At 50.9% G+C, this 22,094-nt stretch overlaps 1 protein-coding gene across 1 annotated transcript in view; it reads right to left on the bottom strand.

The window, feature by feature from the left end:
- Positions 1-22,094, bottom strand: part of DSCAML1 (DS cell adhesion molecule like 1) — a 349,722-nt gene that overhangs the window by 45,154 nt on the left and 282,474 nt on the right. The window contains exons 12-14 of the mRNA XM_060604850.3: positions 13,735-13,934; positions 12,989-13,085; positions 12,221-12,349 (exon numbers count right to left, since the gene is read on the bottom strand). Coding sequence (XP_060460833.3) covers positions 12,221-12,349; positions 12,989-13,085; positions 13,735-13,934 — 426 coding nt within the window. The remainder of the gene's footprint in view (positions 1-12,220; positions 12,350-12,988; positions 13,086-13,734; positions 13,935-22,094) is intronic.

Genomic DNA, 22,094 nt, shown 5'->3' with positions numbered 1-22,094 from the left:
TTCTAATAAACAGGCTTACTGTCTCTAAACTCAACCTGGTCACTTTTTTGGAGCAAAAGAAGGAGCCGTGGGATGTGAGGAGGAAGGAGACAAAAGCCAACACAGCCGGGTGGGCGGGAGTGATTGAAGCGAAGGACACAGGTGAGAGGTCAGAGGTCACAGAGGAAGCCAGACCTTAACATATGGTTTGGGAAGATTTGCTTCAATGGAAATGATTTTTGAGACACCTAAGTTTTCTGCTGCTGTCACAGAGGGAGACTCCTCCCCAACCCTCCAGGCATCTTCTGCTCCAGTGGACTTCTGTCACGTTCACATTGAGGCCCAAAGTTGTCCCCTGGAACTGTGAGGCTGCTTTTCCATCACTTTTAGGGGCCTGGGAAAATCTGGGTGCACTTCTGAGGAATTCTGCGTTAAGGCATTTTTAGAGTTCTGCTTCTGCCTCGTGTGAGAAACTTGCAAGGGAAACGGTCGAGCTAGTGGGGATTTGGTTCAGAAATCCCAGGAACACCGGAGACAGGTATCACGTGTGCTCTGCTGAGTCATTTCCAGTCCTGTGGAGGCTTCACACACGACCCTCCAAAGTTCAGATAGTAATTTCCTTGTGGCACAACGCACCTCCTTAAAATGAGCAAACCGAATCTCCTATTCCACTTTGAAATTTCTGTGTTCTTTGTAAGAACTAACTTTAGAAATTTCAAGTCTATGTGCCCCAGTTCCTCAACAGTACGAGAGTTTCATGCATCCATTTACCTCACAGAATTCTTTCTTTTACTGAAGTATAATTGACATATAACATTATATTAGTTTCAGGTGTACAACATAATGATTCAGTACTTACATACATTGTGAAGTGATCACTACCTTAAGTCCAGTCACTATCTGTCACCATACAAAGTTACAAAGTTTTCTTCTTATGATGAGAATCCTCATCATTTAGTCTCTTAGCAACTTTTTAAAAATAAGTTTATTTATGTATTTTGAGAGAGAAAGTGCAAGGAGAAGGGCAGAGAGAGAGAGAGAGAGAGAGAGAGAGAGAGAGGAGTGAGGGAATCCCAAGTGGGCTCCATGCTGTTAGTGCAGAGACGGATGTGGGGCTCGGTCGCATAAAATGTGAGATCACGACCTGAGCTGAAATCAAGAGTCGGACGCTGAACTCACTAAGCCACCCGGGGGCTCCACATCTTAGCAACTTTTAAACATGCAATACGATATTATTGTCCACAGTCACCATGCTGTACATTACTTCCCCGTGACTCATTTATTTTACAACTGAAGTTTGTACTTCCTGACGTCCTTCCTGCATTTCACCCACTCTCAAAACTCCTTCCCTGTGGCAACCACCAATCTGTTCTCTACATCTACAAAGTTTATTACGTGTGTTTGTTTTGTTTTTTTTTTTAAATTCTACATATAAGTGAAATCATGTGGTATTTGTCCTTTTTCTGTCTGACTTATTTCACTTAGCATAATACCCTCCAGGTCCACTCTGTGTTGTTGCAAATGGCAAAATTCCACTCTTTTTTATGGCTGAGTAATATTTCACTGTGTGTGTGTGTGTGTGTGTGTGTGTGTGTGTACATACATCCCACATCTTTCTTCATCCATTCATTTATTAATGGACTGAGGTTGCTTCCATATCTTAAGCTATCGTAAATCATGCGGCAACGAACGTAGGGGTGCATACATATTTTTGAATTAGTATTTGTGGTTTCTTTGGATAAATACCTAGAAGTGGAGTTGCTGAATCAAACAATAATTCTTGTTTCAATTTTTTGAGAAACTTCCACACTGTTTTCCATAGTGGCTGCAGCAATTTACATTCTCACCAACAGTGCAAGAAGGTTCCCCTTTTTCCCACATCCCTGCCAACACTTATTATTTCTTGTGTAATCAATTCTTTGAAGGCTGAGAGCAGTGAGGAGGCAGCAGAAGAAAAGCCTGAAGCTTGCAGAGGCTGGCTCATGAGGTTTAAGGAAAGAAATCATCTCTGTAACATAAGAGTATTAGGCAAGGCAGCAAGTGCTGATGTAGAAGCTGCAGCAAGTTACCCAGAAGATCCGGGTAAGAGAATTAATGAAGGTGGTTACACTGACCAACAGATTTTCAGTGTAGATAAAACAGCCTTCTATTGGAAGATGCCACCTCGGACTTTCATAGCTAGAGAGGGGAAGTCAATGTCTGGCTTCAAAGCTTCAAAGGACAGGTTGATTGTCTTGTTAGGGGCTAATGCAGCTGGTGACTTAAAGTTGAAGCCAATGCTCATTTAACATTCCAAAAATCCTAGGTCCCTTAAGAATTATGCTAAATCTACATCGCCTATGCTGTATAAATGGAACAACAAAGCCTGGATGCTAGCACATCTGTTTCTAACATGGTTTGCTGAATATTTTAAGCCCGCTGTTGAGACCTACTGCTCAGAAAAAAAGATTTCTTTCAAAATATTACTGCTCGATGACAATGCACCTGACAAGAGGTCCGATGGAGATGTACAACGGTTGCCATCTTCACACCTGCTAACACGATATCCTTTCTGCAGCCCATGGATCAAGGCGTCATTTCGACTTTCAAGTCTTATTATTTTAAGAAATACATTTCATGAGGCTATAGCTGCCACAGATAGTGATTCCTCTGATGGATCTGAGCAAAGTAAATTGAAAATCTTCCGGAAAGGATTTGCCATTCTACAAGCCATTCACGAACATTTGTGATTCATGGGAAGAGGTCAAAATATCAACATTAATAGGAATTTGGAAGAAGCTGATTGCCACCCTCGCGTGGGCTTTGAGGGGTTCAAGGCTTCAGTGGAGGAAGAGGCTGCAGGTGTGGTGGAAATAACAAGAGAACTAGAATCAGAAGCGGAGCCTGAAGGAAGAGGAGACTGCATGGCCGCCGTTTCAGGATAAAACTTGAATGAATGAGGAGTTGCTTCTTATGGAGAAGCAAAGTAAGTGGTTTCTTGTTTTAAATTTCTTTAAATGTTTTGCTGATTTTTGAGAAAGAGAGGGTGAGCAGGGTAGGGGCAGAGAGAGAGGTGGGAGGAAACAGAGAATCCAGAGTGGGCTCTGTGCTGACAGCAGAGAGCCTGATTCAGGGCTTGAACTCACGAACCGCGAGACCATGACCCGAGCAAAGACGCTTACTGACTGAGTCACCCAGGCGCCCCAAGAAAGCGGTTTCTTGAAATGGAATCTACTCCTGGGAGAGACACTCTGAAGACTGCTGAAGCGACAGCAAAGGATTTAGAATATGACATAAACTTAGCTGATAAAGCTGAGGCAGGGTTTGAGAGACTGGATGCCCATTCTGAGAGAAATTCTGTGGGTAAAATGCTATCAAACAGCATCACCTGCTACAGAGAAATCACTCGTGAAAGGGGGAGTCTGCTGATGTGGAAAACTTTATTGTCTTATTTTAAGAAATGGCTGCAGCCACCCCAACCTTCAGCAACCACCACTCTGATCAGCAGGCATCACCACCATTGAGGCAGGACCCTCCATCAGCAAAAAGATTATGACTCATTGAAAGCTCAGATGATAGTATGCGTTTTTTTTTACAATAAATTATTTTTTTAAATGTTTGTTTATTTATTTTGAGAGAGAGAGAGAGAGAGAGAGAGAGCGAGCGTGGGCGAGCACTAGCAGGGGAAGAGCAGAGAGAGAGAGGAGAGAGAGAGTCCCAAGCAGGCTCTGTGTTGTCAGTGCAGAGCCAGATGTGGGACTCAAACTCACAAACCATGAGATTGTGACCTGAGCCAAAATCAAGAGACAGAGGCTTAACTGACTGAGCCACCCAGGCTCCCCTACAATAAACTATTTTAAAATTAAGGTACATAGTTGTTTTTTTTTTTCCAAACAGAATGCTATTGCACACTTAATAGACTACAGAATAGTGTACATGTAACTTTTATATGCACTGGGAAACCAAAAAGTTCATCTGACTTGCTTTCTCTTGGTGATCTGCAAGTATCTCTGATGTATGCCTATAATCATTGATAAGTATGTACTTACTAATGCCACTCTGTTAATTGTTTTCTGCCTGTTTTGTAGTTTCTTTCTGTTTCTTCTTTTGCTCTCTTCACTTGTGGTTTGATGACTTTCTTTAGCAGTGTGCTTAAATTCTTTTCTCATTTTCTCTTGTGTACCTAGGTTTTCACTATGAGGCTCACACAGAATAGCCTATATATATAATAGTTTATTTTAACCTGAGAGCAACTTACGTTTGAATGCATTCTAAAACTCTATATTATTTATTCCTCCTGTTGTATGATTTTGATGACACACTTCACATCTTTTTGTGTGTCCATTAACTAATTATTGTAGTTATGCATTTTTTACTACTTTTGTCTTTTAACCTTCACACTAGCCGTATGAGTGATTAACCCACTATATTTACTATATATTTACCTTTACCAGTGAGATTTTTACTTTTGTATGTTTTCTTGTTACTATTTAGTGCCCTTTCTCTTCAGCTTAATGAAGTCCCTTTAACATTTGTTGTAAGATCAATTTAGTGGTGATGAACTCATTTAACTTTGCTTGTCTGGAAAACTCTTGGTCTCTCCTTCAATTCCAAATGATAACCTTGCCGGGTAGAGTATTCTTGGATGGAAATTTTTTCCCTTTGGCACTTTGAATACACCATGCCACTCCCTTTTGGCCTGCAAAGTTTCTGAGAAATCTAATATCTTATGGGCTTTCCCCTGTACATAACAAGATATTTTTCTCTTGCTGCTTTATAGATCCTCCCTTTATCTTTAATTTTTGACATTTTAATTATAATATGTCTTGGTGTGGCTCTCTTTGGGTTTATCTTGTCTGGAACTCTCTGGGCTTCCTGGATCTGGATGTTTGTTTCTTTTGCCAAGGTAGGGAAATTTTCAGCCATTATTACTTTATTTTTGTATTTTTAATTTATTATTAAAATTAATTAATAATAAATTAAATAATAAATAATAGTTAAATATCAAACTAAAATAATTTTAATTATTAATTTTATTATTATTAAAGTAAGCTCTACACCCAATGCGGGGCTTGAATTCATGACCCCAAGATCAAGAGTCCAATGCTCTACCAACTGACCCAGTCAGGTGCCCCAGCCTTTATTATTTTAAATAAGTTTTCTTGCCCATTTGTTGCTTCTTCAGGAGCCCTGTAGTGGGAGTGTTACTCTGCTAGATATTGCTGCATAGGTCTCTTAAGCTATCTTCACTTTTAAAAATTCTTTTATCTTTTTGCCACTCTGTTTGGGAGAGTTCCACTGCCCTGTCTTCCAGGTCACTGATCCTTTTTTCTGCTTTGTCTAGTCTGCTTTGAACCCCCTGGTGTGTTCTTCAGCTCTGTAACTTCTCTTTGGTACTTTTTAATATTTTCTGTCTCCTTATTGAAGTCTTCTGTGTTCATCCATTCTTCTCCTAAGTTCCATGGGCATCTTTATGACCATTACTTTGAACTGGTTATCAGGTAATTTATTTACCTCCATTTCATTATGTTCTTTCCCCCTAAAGTTTTATGTTATTCTTTTATGTGGAACATATTCCACTGTTTTTTCATTTTGCTTGACTCTGTGTTTGTTTCTGTGCATTAGGTAAAATAGCCACCTCCCCTTGTCTTGAAGGAGTGGCCTTGTGTGGGTGATGAACCATATTGTTTAACCTTGCCCTAGCCCTTGGTTGTCTCTTGAACCTTTGTGACTGTCTAAACAGCCTGATTTATTCTGGATCGGTCCCAGTTGTTGAGGGTGTGCCAAGACCTGTCAGTGTTCCAGAGGGAGGGATCTTAGCACCTGCTGACTTTCAGGCTGACTGGAAGCCAGATTCTTAGACAGCAGCTTTTAAAGTATACAAATACATACTGTCCAATGGGACCGCAATCACAAACCCTGCTGGCCTCCAGACCAGGCCATCTGGAGGTGTCCCCTTGGCAATAGTTGCAAAAGTCAAGGCTCCAGACAAGTGTATGAGCTCCTTCCTGGGATGTACTGGTATGTTGTAGTGAGGCCAAGGGAAAGCACAAGGATGGCATTCCCTTAGCCCACCTTCTCTTAGAACATTTCAGTAGTCTTAGGATGTGTCATAACCCGAAGCCTGCCCTTTAGGCTGAAGCTCTAGGACAAGTGAATAGGTCCTTTTCACAAGAAGCCTGGGGTGTGTTTTAGTTTGCTGTCTGTGCAGTGTCCCGGGGGTGAGAGCCTGCCAAGAATTGTCTCTCTGATTGTTTCAGACCCATGGGGCCTAGAAACATAAGCCTGCCTAGCCACCAGACCCAGATGCTCAAGGGCTGTCCCTAATGTGGATTGTGTGCACCTGCTGGCTTTAGCAGGGCCACGGGAGAGTGTGGGGGTGGGGTGCACCAGCTGACTCTAGTGGAGAAGAAGAGCCAATAATTCCCAAGCACTTGTGATGCACCAGGTGTGGTGCTGGACAATGTAAACATTCACCATTTACTCTTCACACCCCCATGATATCGGCACTATATCTCCGTGGCATCGGCAACCCCCACGTCACCAAATCCAATTCTTCACCTGGCCTCTCGGGAGTGTTCAACACTTGGACCTCTCCCTTTTCCTGACATACTCTTTCCTTGGCTTCCCTGATAAAACACTCTCTGGCTTTTCTCTTACGTCTTGGGCTATTTTTCCTCTCTCTGCTTTGCAGGTGCATTTTTCCCACCCTCCCATTAATGGTTAGATGGAGTTCTTCCAGTCCATCCTAGGTCCTACTTCTTTCGTTTTACAGAATTTCCCCATATTTGGCTTCTATTTCCATCTATACACAGATAACATGAAGATTTGTGTCCAGCTGGACATCTCCTTTGAACTCAAGATTCTTACAGCCAACTGTTTACTTGACGTCTCTTCTTGGAGGTTTCAAAGGCAGCTCACATTCAACATGTCCAAGACAGAAGTCTTGACCATACCCCCTATAAACCCACACCTTCCTCACATCTGCACCTCAGGAAATAGGCGCACGGTGTGCCGGGTGTTATTCGGGACTCTTCTATAGCTTTTGTGTCCCATGTATCTCTTAAATCTCTCCATTTCTCTCCATCTCCATCCCCGCCCCAGGCAAGCCACTGTCACCTCCCCCTTGGACCAGGGAAACAACATCCCAGAACCTACTGTGCACCCCTTTCCATGTGTTCAACACACTGCAGCCATCCTTCACCCCACAAATAGGATCAAACACTTTCTGCCGGCCGAACACTGTCCCGTGGTGGTCTTCTCGAACACAAATCTGATACTGCTGTCCCCTTGCATAAAACTCTCCAATAGTTTTTCCTTGTTCTTGGGACAAAAACAAAATTTCTTCTCAGGACCTCAGGCCCTACAACATCTGGCTTGTGTATACCTTTCGGTCTCCATGTTTCTCCACTCTTTTCGTCTGAACTCCTACAGCATTTACAGCCCTCTTTGCCGCACAGGGCTCACTGTTTCAGTAGCAACTGGCCAAGGAGACACTAAGCTCCCTAAAGGCGGGAGCCATGTATAAAGCTTTGCCTGTCTCCACTTGGCATGTGCTGGGCACTTAAAACCCACTGTTGGTGTTAGATCCGAGCCACTGTGTGTCCTTTACTTTGGACTCAGAGTTCCTCTGCATTTTGTAGTCACAATAAATACCCCGCCTTGCCTTTCCCTTCCCTGCCACACTAGGCCGCCAATCACAGAAGGGTTGGGGCCTGGAGGGTCCCAGAAAGTGGCCCCTTTCTCTCTGCTTTTACCAGTCGTTTGCAGGTGGATTTGACCTTGTGTTCCCAAATCATCTTTGATGTTGGCATAAAAACTCTCTCCCCACAGCCCTTTCAGGCTAATGCATCAGAGTCAAATCTGAAGGCCTTTAGTTGATTTTCCAAACTTGATCACTGCCATCTCTCTGACCCTGAATAGCTGAAATTAGGGGCCCTATTTTCTTCTCTTTCCTTTTCAGCTCTGAGTACTGAGCTGGGTTTGGCGAATATTGTCTGTTTTAATATTCCCTTTCATATGAGCCTGGCTTACCCAGATTAACATATTTCATTAAGGGCGCTCTCTCCCTTTCTTCATCAAAGGGTTTCTGATGCAAAAATATTCTTCTTAAAAAATAAGGAAGTGGCTGGGGAGATGTCAGCGCCTTCTACTCTGTGGACTGCTTGCCGGGAGGGGACCTGGAGCCTCTGGTCTTTCAGAAGACACATTTGCTGTAGAGGGAGAGCAGCTTGGACAAAAGCCACATCTGGAGCATTTAGCTGCCTGCACTTGGGAAACAAATCCATTCTGCCTCTCTGACTTTCTCCTTGCATGACAGCACTAAGCCCCCGCCCCCACCCCCACCCATGGCAATCTCTCTGCAGCACCCAGAAGAGGTTCCCTGGGTCACGACGACCGCACACGACATCCCAGCATCAGTCCCTCTCACAGCCACACTCCAGCTAACACAGAACATCACAGCACACACCAGGCTGGCTCACCCCACAGTGGCCGACAGCTTGCACCAGGAGGCTGCCTTCTGGGCTTGGAGGGCCATCCTCAAAGAACCCATTCCTGCTCCTTGCTTGGGGAACAGAAGTGAAATGTAGTGTCTGCATTTTTAAAACTGCACAGCGCCATCTGATAGATTTGTGTGGATGGTGCTATTTATCATTCAGCATTCATGTATTATTACTCTGCTGCCCGGGGCCAGGAGAAGTCAGCGTGAGCGGGATGGTTTAGAAAGGGCAGACTTGGTAATTTCCCTTGGAAAATTAGCACGATGAGCAACATGGCAGAAAACCTGGCAAAGACAAAACTGAGGCAAAGGAGGGGGTCAGGAGCAGCTGGTCTGGATCTGGTCTGGGGGTGGTCTAGGGCAGGAGGAAGAGAGAGAGGGACAGGACAGGGACCCGTGGAGGGTAAGGATGTGCCAGGCTCTGTGCTAAGTGCTTCCACGTAAGTCTCCACACTTGTTTAATCCTTACAGCCATTCTGAGAATTACACGCTATTGTCTCCATTTGACAAAGAGACGTCCAAAGTAGCTTGCTAAAGATCACACAGTTCTGATGCTTGGTCAACCCAAGTCTTCTGCTTTCAAGAACTGTTCTTGTTCTACTATTCCTTGTGTGGAAGGAGATCTACTTACACACACACACACACACACACACACAGCTCCCTCCTTCCTTTGAGTCACCCATCTGTTCCCTAGGATACCTTTTTCAGTTATCACGTAATACTGTTTGCGGAGTATTACACATGCTTGGATAGTGCTTTGTAATGATTCTGAAGGCGTGTGTGCGTGTGTGCATGTGTGTGTGTGTGTGCGTGCGCGCGCGCAGTGTATGTTCTCACGCCAACTGCGCTGTAAGCTTCAAGGGCAACACTCTATTTCTTTTTCTTTCCCTACCACATGGCTGCTGCATGATTCTGCAAAAAATTATTGGCACTCAGTTCATGTTGCTGACTGACAGACATATATTTCAGCCTGCGAGTCCCATAGGACTATAAATTGCCACATGAGGTATGTGAGTTAGAAGGGAGAGAGGAACTCACATTTATTAAAGGTTTACGACAGCCCTGTGCTAGATGCTCGCTCTCTCTCTCTCTCTCTCTCTCTCTCTTTTAAAGCAGGCTTCACACCGAGCATGGAGCCCACCATGGGGCTTGAACTCACGACCCTGAGATCAAGACCTGAACTGAGATCAAGAGCTGGAACTCGATCGACTGAGCCACCCAGGTGCCCCTGTAGATGCCTTCTCTTTAATCCTCAAAACAATCTCACGAGATAGGCATTACCGTTCCCACCTTATAGACGGGGAAGCTGTGCTGTGCTCACGGCTTCTGCCTGATGCCAGGGATGACTCCCTACGGCTCCCCCAGGACCCCCTTTCCTAAATGCCAGGACAGACGTCCCCCCAGGATGGAGCAGTCCAACCCAAAGGTAGGGGAAAGGACCAGCCGGCATCCCCCTGCTCTTGATCCTATGATTTATTTTCCTACAGGCGCAAAGCCCTTGTTGAAGGGAGCGTCTTCATTACCCCTCCCTCTCCACTCTGCCCACCCATCCTGGCACCCCCGGCTTGGGGGTAGGCTATGGCAGTCCCTCATCTTGCGGGAGAGCCGGAGGGGCTTGGGGAAGGCATGGATGTGCTCTGAAGATAGCATCTTTCCTGCCCCCCTCTCCTCCTGCATTGCTCTCCAGATGTGTGATGTTCTCAGCTTTGCCCTGCTCAGCGGGGCCCCGGGAAAGGTTGCCACACATTAGAGAGTGGTCCGCGGAGGGGGAGCAGGCTATGGGGCAGCACGGGGGAGGAGGGCGGGGAGGCGGTTGCAAGGGACAGTCGGAGAGGGGTGCGAGTGACAGCCCAGGCCTCCCCTCCCCTCCTCTGACAATGACAGGGCAGAGCCCCGCCAGCCATAGCAACCTGGCAGGGAGACGGAGCGGGCAGTGCCATACGGGGGTTGGGCCCACAGGCCCACCCTCTCCCGGGGCAGCCGCAGGAGGTCTTGACGTATGATATGGACACAGTCAGCCCCCTCTCCCCTCGTGCCCCGCGTCTCTGCTGAGGCCTGGCCACTCACCACCTCTCCCCAGCCACAGCCTCCCACTCCCTTCCCAGAACCCCATTCTTCCACGGACGCCAGATGTATCTTTCCAGGGAGCCGTGTTACCCAAGTCTCTCTCTGGGAGCTCATCGAGAGTGGCTCTCAGTGACCTTCCCCAGCAAAGTAAAAAGCTCAGCCCAGGGGCCCCAGAACACATTTTAGTCCCAAGGACTGTATCCAAGAGGCCTGTGCTAGACAGGCCACTCCCTGCGGTAAACTCCACCTGCTCCGGGCTCTGCCCTTCCCCGTTCCCTGAACCCAGGCCCATCACCTTCCAACCCCCACGTCCTAGCTCTCAATGCGGCACCTGCAGGGACGAGAGAGAGCCTTCCCCGGTGCCTCTGATAGTGGCAGCCAGTCCTCTCTGTCACCCTCTTCCCACACTCAGGGATGGACTCCTGGGTGGCCGGCTGCAGCCTGACTCTTCTGCCCAACGAGACAGTAAGCTTCCAAGGGCAGGGCGCCTCCCTGGAGAAACCTGTACCGGAGATGACTGACCTGGTGTCACAGACGGAGGTGAATATGCAACTCTGACTTTGCTTTCCTGGGTCTCACTTTGACTCACTCAGCAGCCATCTGCCGAGCATCTAAGCCCGTGGCGGGCAGTGTGCCAGGTGCTGGGAAAACAGCAGGGACTGAGACTTGGTCCTTCCCGAGGAGAGGACACCCAGCCAGCCACTGACTGTGCGCTGTGCTAAGGAAGGGTCTAGAAGCCCCCAGGAGAAACAAAACCTTGGAGCTACACGAAGATCTGAAAAATAGTTGGAGCTGGCAGAGGAAAGGGGGCTGGGGAGGGGTGAGTTCTCCAGGCTCTCTTTTCCCATTTCTGAATTGTTTTTGAAAAGCTGACAAAGGCTTAAATGAACGCAAAAGGTCCAGAAGCAGCCAGAGTGAGAAGCAGGCTTGCCTCGCATTCCCACGTGGGTGCCACCCAGGCGCCCTCTCGGGGGTAACCCCGGTGGCCCATTTCTCACGTACCTTCCAGAGAGAGTCAAACAGACATAAGCATGAGCCCCTGCGGCAACTCTGTGGCTTGGTCCACTCCAGGCCTCTCGCCCCCTCTTTGCCATTTCCTGCCACCTGACCACGGGTCCCTCATTTCCCCAGAGACCTGGGGGCCCATTGTCATTCTGCTCCGCAGGGCTTCACGGCCTCATCGGTGCTAGCTAGGGTCCCAGGGGAGGGCTCTGAAGGGATACCAGGAGGACAAGACTCAGATCTAGGTTTTTCCAGGGGATCCCGTCCCCCGCAGACCACCAAGGTCCAGCTCTCTGACCCCCAAGCACTCCCATAATCCCAAACCAGGAGTGTCCAGATGACTAGCCAAATCCATGATGTCTCTGACCCCACAGACTCAGCCCATAGCCCTTTGCCTCTGGGCCTTTCAACTGCTTTAAGTCAGACCACCTTGTCGCCCTTGGCCCAGGGACAGTCCTGGAAAGAAGGGACTGACGCTCCTCCCTCCCCATTAACTGCCCCATCGTCTGCCCCTCTCACAGAGCTCTTAGCCCAACCAGAGTCCTGCCCTTAGGGAGAGACGAGGGCCTGTGCCCTGGTGGGTGCTGGTGTGTTTGTCTCAGATGGGCAGCTCTGAGGCCCAAGGACTCCCCCACAGGGGGGCACGGACAGAGCATGGGCACAGGGCCACCGTAGGCTGAGCCTTCACCCTACCTGATTTGTTCTTGTATTCAATATCGAAGCCCGTGATGATGCTATTCCCGTCAAATCGCTGGGTCCAGCGTAGGTTCATGCTCCGGGCCTTCACCTCCCGGATCTCCAGCTCTGGGGGGTCAGGGGGTTCTGGGGAGTGGCAGAAGGAAGGAGCAGAAGTGAGGACGGCAGCAGAGAGCATGGCCTCCTGCCTATCTCCAGAGAAGGACAGGGTTCTGCTGGGTCCTGGGGAATTGGTGCCAGCTGTGGTCGTCCCATGGGCTCTGAACCCGGGGTCAGGGCAAGGTGGGTCAGGGGGAGGCCCAGCGGTGGGGCTCAGAGGCAGAGGGGGGCCTAAGCTTGGTCTCCTGCTTTGTTCCCCTTCTCTTCATTGGCCGGTGGGAGGGCAGGCCCTCTTGCAGGGATCCCCCTGACCCGAGAGTCTGTTTGTTCTCTGTGAAGAGCTCTCAACCTTTCCCGGCTTGACTCTCCCTGCCCTCATCTCCTCCCGGGTTCGGGGCCTCAAACCCAGATGCCCCCCACTTCTGGAAGCAGCAGTGCGTTCTACAGTGACGGTGGTCGGTGTAAACCTTGCCGTCCGAAGTGTGCCTGGAAGGGCTCTTACTGCCCCGCTCTGGCCGGAAGGGAGAGCGTAGGAAGGCTCTTCTCAGAGGCCAGTTCCTATCATCCTCCACCACGGTGTGGGTGATGACCCCGTTCTTGAGGTGGAGCTGGCAGCGGGCAGCTGGCTCCCTGGGGAAGGGCTTGGGAACGGTGGGGCACAGGTACCTTGCACAGTGAGTTGGATCAAGCCTCGGTCCTCCCCATATGAGTTGATGGCGTGGCAGCTGAAGAACACAGAGTCCCCACGGTCAGCTGGCTTGAGCTGGGAGGTGGCCCGCAGGGCAGGAGGATGGGGAGAGAGGGAGGAAACGGGGAGAGTGCTTTAGAGCTGGTCTGCTGAAGGGGGCTCACTCTAGTGGGGGGCAGCAAGGCCACGTCTCCTGGGAGAGGGGCCCACAAGGGACTTTGTCAAGGGCTCCTCTTCCCTGAGAGTTCCAAGGATGGAGGTGTGGAGGAGTCCAGGCAGGGAGGGGCTGAGAGGGCACAAGGGGGAGAAAGACAGGGGCTGAGGGACCCCAGGAGAGTGGGGAAAAGGGGCTGAGGGGATCTCAAGAGGGAGGGAAGGGCTGAAAGTCGAAGGAGAAGGGGAGGAACTGAGGAGTCCCAGAGGGAGGGAGGAGCAGAGGGGTCCAGGAGGGAGGATGGAGTCCAGGGGTTCCAGAAAAGGGAGAAGGGCTGAGGGTTCCACACATTTAATGGCTGTAGGGTTGTCAGGAAGGAGGCATAGTGAGGTTCTAAGGCAGAGGCTCCCGAATGAAGAAGGGAAATAGGTAGGAAAGGGAAGGTGCTTTTTCGGGTGAGGGGAGGGGCTCCCAGGTCCCCATCTACCTCCAACAGATACAGCAGTAAAATTGCGGGCTCCCCACTTTCAGAGAGTGGGGTCCCCCTGAGACCGGGGCGTGGTTGCTCACCTTCAGCGTGGAGACAACCTCGTCGCCGTTGTCCTTGGTGGCGATGGCGTACCTCATGACTCGGTCGGGGTCGATGACCGTGTCCCCCTTCTCCCAGCGGATGATGATGGGCCGCTCACCCCTGGCTGTGCAGTTGAGCTCCTTGGCGTGACCCTTGATGGCGATGGTGGTGTTGGGGTGGGAGGTGATCATGGCCGGGACTGGGGAGGGGAGGAGGTGCAGGAGGCCCCAGTGAGGTGGGGGGGTGGCCAGCCTGGGGGAGGGGCGTGTGCCTTGTGCAGAGGCCCCGCCCCCGCTACCCCTCCCCTGCAGAGCGCCTTAGCCCCAGGGACGGGGTCTATTAAAAGTTGTGGGGGCTGTCAGAAACCCCACTTGCCTATCTTCCTTTTCCGCCTCCCCACCCATGACTGGAGTGGCCTCTCTCTTCACCAGAGATTCTTATATTCCGCGGACACCTTTTCAGCATGTTTTAAAATGCACAATATATACAGAACTACAAAGGAAACCAGATATATTGAAGTATGGCTATACAAATATTAAAAACCTTCAAAGGCAAACTTTTCACATAGTATATCACATATCAATATGTGTTTTTTTTTATTACTCTTTATCAAATGCTGTCTAGTGCTGAGTTCCATTAGCACGATTCTGTAACGGCGATAAGCATAAATGCGAGAAGTGTGGTATGAAAGCATCTGTGGGGGCTTTCTGCTGGTGGGGGCCTCGAGTGCTGCTCTTGCTGTGGTTTGTTGCCTATATTCAACATGGAAGGAAATACTACATTTCAGCTCTAAGTTGGTGGGAAAAAAGATGTGCTCTCTTCTCCTATGCAAATTCATAGACCCCTTGGATCAGATCCATGGACTTTCTGAGGGGGGTGGGGGGGTGGTCTCTGGACCCTAGGTTAGTTATGAACCCTACTCTAAAGTACTGGGGCCTTTGCTTTGTGTCCATGGCTCAGGCTCTCTCCAAGGCTCAGGCTCAGCTGGTTTTCTCCTCTCGAACAGCTGAGAAGCTCCCCTGTTCATCCAAACAAAATGCAACAGAAAACCCTGCAGAGCATTGCCATTATTAAGGTCCCTCAAGCAGCTTTAACAGGTTTCTCCCCACCTCCCCGCTGAGCTGAGAAAATCACCGGTAAACAACCAAGGCCCCAGCTGGCCATCAGGAGGCCACTCCCAGTGCCCTGAAAAGAAGCGTCTAGATCTTGACCCTCTTCTGGGCCTGAGCACCTTGGCTAGCAGCAGGAGGAGGGGCTGGGCAGAGGGAAGGATGGTCTCGGCTGCCAGGGAAATCCTGTCCCCACTCTCCTCCCTCCAAGTCAACAAATATGCATTGAGCGTCCATGCCATTACGTGGCACTGTGGCAGGCCTGGGGGACACGCATGCTGTGAGACAGGGTCCTTGCCTCTTGGAAGGAGGGGGAGAGGGGAGGGGGACAGAGACACCTGCAGGAACCCCATGAAAATGTGGAGGATCTGAGCAGTGTCGCACAGAGGTATTAGGAGAAATTACCTTTGACTGAGGGTATCTGGGGAGGCGCCATCCATCCATTCAACGAGCATTTATTGAGCACCTGTTATGTGCCAGGCTTTGTACTGGGTTCCAACAGTGAACAGGACAAACCAGACCTCAAGGAGTTTCATGGTAGCGGTGAGCACAGACAAGACTAGCAATCCTGGCACAGGATGGCAAGTACTATGCTGGGGAAATGCATATGGGACACAGCGGGACTTAGGTGGGCACCCCAGGCCATGCGGCCTGCTAGAGCAGAGACAGCCGTACGTAGGGCAGACCCCAGGAAGCAAAGTGGTGTGATGCACCTGCAAGACTGTCCTTGCCCCTGCCTTCTCCTCACCCCCTTCCTGGGAAAACCTGCCTGTCTGAGTACAGGACGCAGTGGCTCTCGTCTGCGGGATGCCCGTTAGCCCATTAGCCACTCTGGAGCCCACAGACTGGGCTGGCAGTGGTTGACAGTGAGAATCAGACATCACTCCACCTTCCCACCCCCACCCATGGTGGGAAGAGGACCCCTCCCCACACTGAATTCCGCAGAGCAGAGACCCAGCTCATCATCATACCCCATCAATGGCCTGCTTGGGCAACCGTGCAAGACGGCACCCAGTCTCTGTCCAAACACCCCCCAGCTGCCCTCTGGGGTACCGGGTCCCTGCTCCATGTCAGGGGCTGATCTTTTCTTTGCCTCCCAGTGTCCTCAGGACTTTTCTCCCCTCCAGTTTTCATCTTTTTAAATGGAGAGAGTGAGAGAGAGTGAGAGAGCGAGCTGGGGAGGGGCGGGGGGAGGGGGACACAGAATCTGAAGCAGGCTCCAGGTCCCGAGCTGTCAGCACAGTGCGATCCCATGAACCGCGTGACCATGACCTGAGCTGAAGTCAGACGCTTAACTGACTGAGCCACCCAGGCGCCCCTCTCCCTGCAATACCCTCCAGTATTACAGACCTACTCAAAGTTCCTCCCAGCAACTCTCCAGGGTCACCTGACTTCTAAGGACAAAGGATGCCATGCAGCCCTAACGATGATGTGCCCTGAGACACCAGTCGGTGGGTGAGGAGACATTTGAAACAGGTGTGGGGGATGAAGGGCAGTGTCTGGTGTCCCAGAAGTCACACGATGCAGCCAGCCACCTTCTCCGCCTTCTGTCTTACGGGACTTGACACTGAAGCCAGCCCTGGCCCCTGGCCCCTGCACCAGCCTCCGAGCACAATCCCCAGCCCTAGCTCATCAAATAACGAAGCAGATAAATTTTATAATGCACAGCATTACACCAGGATATACAATAAAACGCGAAAGACAAATAACGAGGTGCAAGTTATAATGAAGAAAAAGCCTGCAGTCAGAGACATCCGTGTATGAATTATTGACTAAGGTTTTACACTCTCAAGGATGTGTGGAGGAATATTTTCCATCAAAGATTTGCATAATTCACTCGTATAAACCTGGGTAGAATATAGAGTGAGATTTTACATCAACAAGTCAGGCCTTGCATTGCAGATGCCTCCATTTTTTTTTTTTTTCTGAAGGATTGAAATGCAGGGGTGTGGGGGCAGGGGCACACGGGCTACCTCTGCTCTCCCCACGGTGAATGGCCAGAGACTGGGGCCGGGGACCCCTGAGTGGGCCAAGCCCTGAGGCCTTCCTGGAGAAGAAGAGGTTTGAGGAAGTCGGAGGAAAAGAAGAATCTTCTTCCGGTAGGAGCACTTCAAAGCTCCGCACCAGATCGAGAAACTTGCAGCACATCCCTGATTTGTTCTCCAGGCAGGGCTGCCCTAGCCTGTCCAGGGCATGTGTGAGGATCATAAAGGCACCCCTCTGGCTGGATGCAACCCGGTGCCAAGAACCGTAGTCTGGCCAGTGGGAAAAGACCTGGGCTTCAGGCTCCACTTGCCCCTTAGGCCCTGCACCTTTGAGTAGTGCACAACCTGTGCATCCGTACATGCCAGTCCCACCCCAGGGAGTCTTCCCAATCATGTTTGTTTAAAGAGACAGGCATGGGGGCAACTAGAGAAAAGAGGGCCTCGGGAGATCCTGGATAGGTCTCAGAGCCCACTTGGTCCTTTAGCCCCGGGGCGGGGGTGGGTTCCTTTCAACCACGGTTATTGTAGTGAGTATCGGCTCAGTACAACCCAACGCTCTCCTCACGGCCTCAAAGCTCAGAGCATGTTCAGAGGAGCCCATCTAAGAAGAGGAGGCTCTTCTGTGGCCCCCCCACCCACCTTGAAGGGGTTGGGGGCCAGGCAGGCGTGGGCCCTACTTGTGTCTTCACCAAGTACGGAGCCTTTAATACAGTATAGTCAACCTCAGGTTCACCACCTGTGGTATGAAGACAGGCCACCTCCCTGCAGAGTTGTTTTGGGGGCCAATAAGTCCGTATACGTGAAGGGCCTGCCACGTAGCAGCTGCTGGAGAAACCTGGGTACTATTCCCATCCCGGGGCTCTCAGGCCCCTCCCTCTGCTGTTCCAAGACAAGCCCCAGATAAACGCATGCACCTCTTAAGATGTCACTTGCCAGACTATTCCACAGAATCACAGAGACCTAGATTTGCAGAACCCAAGTAACGTTCGATATGGCAGTTACCAGCCACATGTGGCTCCCGGGCGCTTGAAACGTGGCTCCCACGAACTGAGATGTGCTGTGAATGTACGGCTCGCGCTGGGCTTCGAAAACGTAGGAAGAAAAAGAATAATGCAAACTGTATCCTCAAGAGTGTCGCACTGGTTACACGTTAATATTTTAGAGACACCGAGTTAAATGAAACACGGTTGACTCTTGAACAACACAGGTTGGGACTGCATGGGTCCACTTACAGGCGGATGTTAAAAAATAAATACAGTCCAGCACTGTGAATGTATTTTCTCTTCCTTACGATCTTCTTAGTAACATTTTCTTTTCTCTAGGTGACTTTATTGTTAAGGACACAGTCTATAATACACACGACATGCACAATATGTGTTAATGGACTGTTTATGTAATGGTAAGGTTTCTGGTCAACAGTAGGCGATTAGCAGTTAAGTTCTGGGGAACCCAAAAGTTATATGCGGATTTTTTGGCTGCTTTGAGGGGTCGGCACCCTTACCCCCTGCATCGTTCAAGAGTCAACTGCAAACTATTACTATGAATCTCAGTTGTTTCTTTTTTCACTTTTTGAACGTGGGACAATGAGAAGAGTTCAAGTTACACAGGTGACTCGACTTTGTTCCTGCTGAGTGACCCAGACCCTTTGTTCTACAAAAGAAGAAACTGAGGCCATACAGGGAAGTGATTTGCTTACGGTCACACCGCTAGGAAACCGCAGTGTATCTGAAGGGCGGGCCGATGGGAGAGGGGAAGCTCGCCACACAGGGCTGGAACACTGATGGCAGATGCTGGGAGAGAGATTCCCCAGTTCTTTAGCGTCACAAGGACAGCCCCAGGTGACTCATGAAACAGGACGGCTCGTCCCGGGCACTCGACGGAGGACATTAACAAGCTGGAGTGTGACCAGGAAGATGGGCACATCGCAGACTGTGAAATCTGAAGAGTGGCCGAAAACCAGGGGTCTGTAACTTGCGGGGAGGGGCACAGCAACAAGACACAATGGTTCTTGATAAAGGGGGAAGGACAGACGTCCTGTGTGGCCTAAGAAAGAATTTTCTGGTAGTTTTGCTGTTTAGGGAAAGTGTTGCAATGGGAGGCAGTGATCCCCTGCACCAGAAGTAGGCAACCCTGGGCAAAGGCAGAGGAGACCCAAGCAGGACCAGAGGACCTCGCCCTTGGGAGTGTCTGGGTCTCTGGAGAGAGGGAAAAATGTCTGGGTCTCTGGGAATCTGGCTCACTGTTCTGGGAGGCAGTTCTATGATCCACTACACTCTCTCCTTGCCTACAGGAGTCTGCAGCCCTCTGTCCTCGGCAAGAAGCAGACAACCTGCCTCCTCTCTTCTCTCTGCCCCGCACGGTCTCCCTGCCAACGCCAGAACGGAGAACTCTACCACTGCGCCTCTTCCCCAGCCTTGTCCCCGGCCTCCAAGGGCCACAGTGCCCTCCTGTGCCCACACACTGGGGGCCCATCTGCTCTCCTCTTCCCTCCCCCTCCCCCTTGCCTCTTGCTCCAGAGATCGCGAGGTCTCTCTGCCCCACTGATTCACGGTCACCAACACGACTGAACCTAAACACTCACTGCTCTGTGCCCCAGGGGGCTTTCTGGGTTGAAGGCAGCCCCCCCTCACCCCCCCTGCCCTTAAGGATTCCCTAGAGAGATGTTCATGTCCAGTCACCTACCCACAGGAGCACAGATACACGCACACACACAAGCAGTGATAAGAGCACACCCCAAAGTCACCAACACAGTCAACTGTGCTCTGACATCCTTACCATATACTCATACCTGGCGTCACATACACATAACACAATGCGGTTGTCGGCTGCATGTCGATACCCTGATGTTGCCTAAGGTACACCTACCCACAGCCCTCCATTACATAAGTGCCCCCGCCGTCCACACACACACACACACACACACACACTTTTATGATTACCTTTCACCGGGAACTTACCCTCTACCATGTGCTGGGAGTATTCTAGTACTTTAACTGCATTAACTCAGGGGACGTAGGTCCTGTCGATACTCCCGGCTCCAAAGCCTGGGTCCCGACGTGTTTCTTGACTAAGCTCTATGGCCTCCCCGGGCCCGTGATGCCCACGATGGAGCGGGCGATAAGCCGCGTGCTTTGCCTCTTGGCTTTACCGCTCAGGGATTCCCCCCTCAGCAGCAACCATGAGAAGTCTGATTATCCTCATTTTTCAAATGAGGAGACCAAGGCTTTCAGAAGGCACTTCTTCCCTAAGTCCCCGCTACTGTGGTTGCAGGGGACGGCCACCTCTTACTGTCTGTCTGCCATGCACGCACACACGGCATCTGGCCTTCGAAAGTGGAATTTGGCTGGCACCGAGGGGCTGTGGCTCCTCTGTGGTGGGCAGCCCCAGCAGGACACTCCCGGGCAGGCATCAGGGACTGCAGCTTTGGGGGCACAGCAGGGGAGGAAGAGAAGGGATTGTATGCACAGGGCTGAGTCCTGTGTGACAAATGCTAATAGCAGCCACATAGGCAACATGATGCGCCAATGGGACACAGGAGGCTTTAATGAGATACAATTTCTCTGCTTTCCCGCAGTGTAATTCAATTAACAGCCAGGAAAACCTAATTTCTTTTTACGAAGAGGGGTGCAGGGGGAGATTCTCTGGGGACTCGGGAACAGGGAGGGGCTGGGCGGAGAGGCATCGAGGAGACCCGTGTAGGCCAGCCGCCTCTAATACACAGCCCCTTCCAATACGGCCCCTTTAGGCGGAGAGGGAGAGGGCGGGCCATTTCCCCGAGGTCCTATAGGAAGTCCTGTGTGAACTGAGCCAGTTTTGTCCAAAGCGTTACAGTCCCCGCGCCCGGTACGCTGCCTGGCACCACACGTGGCCAAATCAGAGCAACTCTGGTCGAGGCCACAGATGACATCCAGGGCCCCTTCCCTGATACCCCATGTCATTGCACTTGTCCCTCCTGTGGGCATAGGGCATCCCCGGCACGGTGCGCGTCTTAGACGGCAGCGTCCTGGGATCCTTGTCTCTGGCTGTGAGACTCCCCAGGGCGGAAGCATCTCTGTTCAGGGCTCAGCATATCTGTGGAAAGCTCCCACGCGCAAGGCACCTCTCTTGTTCCCTGCCAGTGCCCCGGGCCCACCTGCTTGGGTCCGCAGTCAGACTCGCTCCAGGGCAGGGAGGAACCTTGTCGGGCCTTTGGTGCCCAGGCCGCTGCTTTACAGCCATGCCGAAATTTCAGATTTTCTCCTCCTGGTTCCTCTGGGGCCTTCTTGGCAGGCGTCACGGAGAGGAGAAAGGCACCAGGCTGGGCGGAATCCCCCCCCCCCCCCCCGCTCCGGGACCCTCCTGGGGCAGCAAGCCGAGGGGAGAGGAAATCAATTTCAGAAACAAGACAGTTGTCAGAATCCGATGTAACCGGTTCCCGTCTGTGAAATTACTTGCAGGCCGGCTCCTGTCACCCCCGAGGTCCTGCCCGGACCAGCTGCTATTTACATTTTAATTTGATGTGAGAGGCTGATAGATTTTTAAAACACCGCGAGACAGCTCTGCTTCCTTGCTCACCCCCAGCCTCCACAGACTTTCCCACCAACCCCAGGCTTGGAGATGGGGCTCTGGGGCCCCTAGACTCTGCCATGGGGACTGTGAACTCTGCATCTATTTGGCCCCTCCTTCACTTCCAGTTGACCCCTTGTCTGGGGCCCTACTTCCCAGGCTGGGGAAAGTTCCTGGCAAGTTTGCATAGACCTTGAGCAGCCTTTGCAAGGAGCTTAATTCTTGTTAAGGAGGGGGCCTGGGGGGGGGGGGGTCTCAGCCCCTACATTACCGGTGAGGAAGTGGAGGCTCAGAGAGGTTAAGTGGTTTGTCTAAGGTCACACAGCTGGTGAATGGCAGGAAGGAGGCCAAGCCCCAAGTCCCCTGACAATTCGTCAGCTCCCTTTCCTTTGGTTCCATTCCAGCCTTCTCCTTCTGCCTGCTTGATTTTTCTCCCACTCTGGGCTTTATCCCAAGAGTGGGGAGCTGGCGGGGGGGGGGGCGGGGTGTGCGGATGATGTAGTGCCGATGAATCCCGGGGGAGTGCAGGAGCCCGGGATCTGGAGCGGGGCTGGGCTGATGGGGCCAGGAGGCCAGGCCAGGTGGGGCTGGCCGTGAGTCAGGCATCCTCTGTCTCCGTCTCCCTCCCTCTCTTCCGCCTGGTGAGTGGAGCTCATCTGGTGTTTCTGACAAGTCCCCAAGCCACCAGGGAGGGAAGATTCAGTTATGAATACCCAAAGG

This window comes from Panthera onca, chromosome D1 (genome assembly GCF_046562875.1).
Source record: "Panthera onca isolate mPanOnc1 chromosome D1, mPanOnc1 haplotype 2, whole genome shotgun sequence".
NCBI classification, from domain to species: domain Eukaryota; kingdom Metazoa; phylum Chordata; class Mammalia; order Carnivora; family Felidae; genus Panthera; species Panthera onca.
This window is presented reverse-complemented; position numbering and strand designations above follow the sequence as displayed.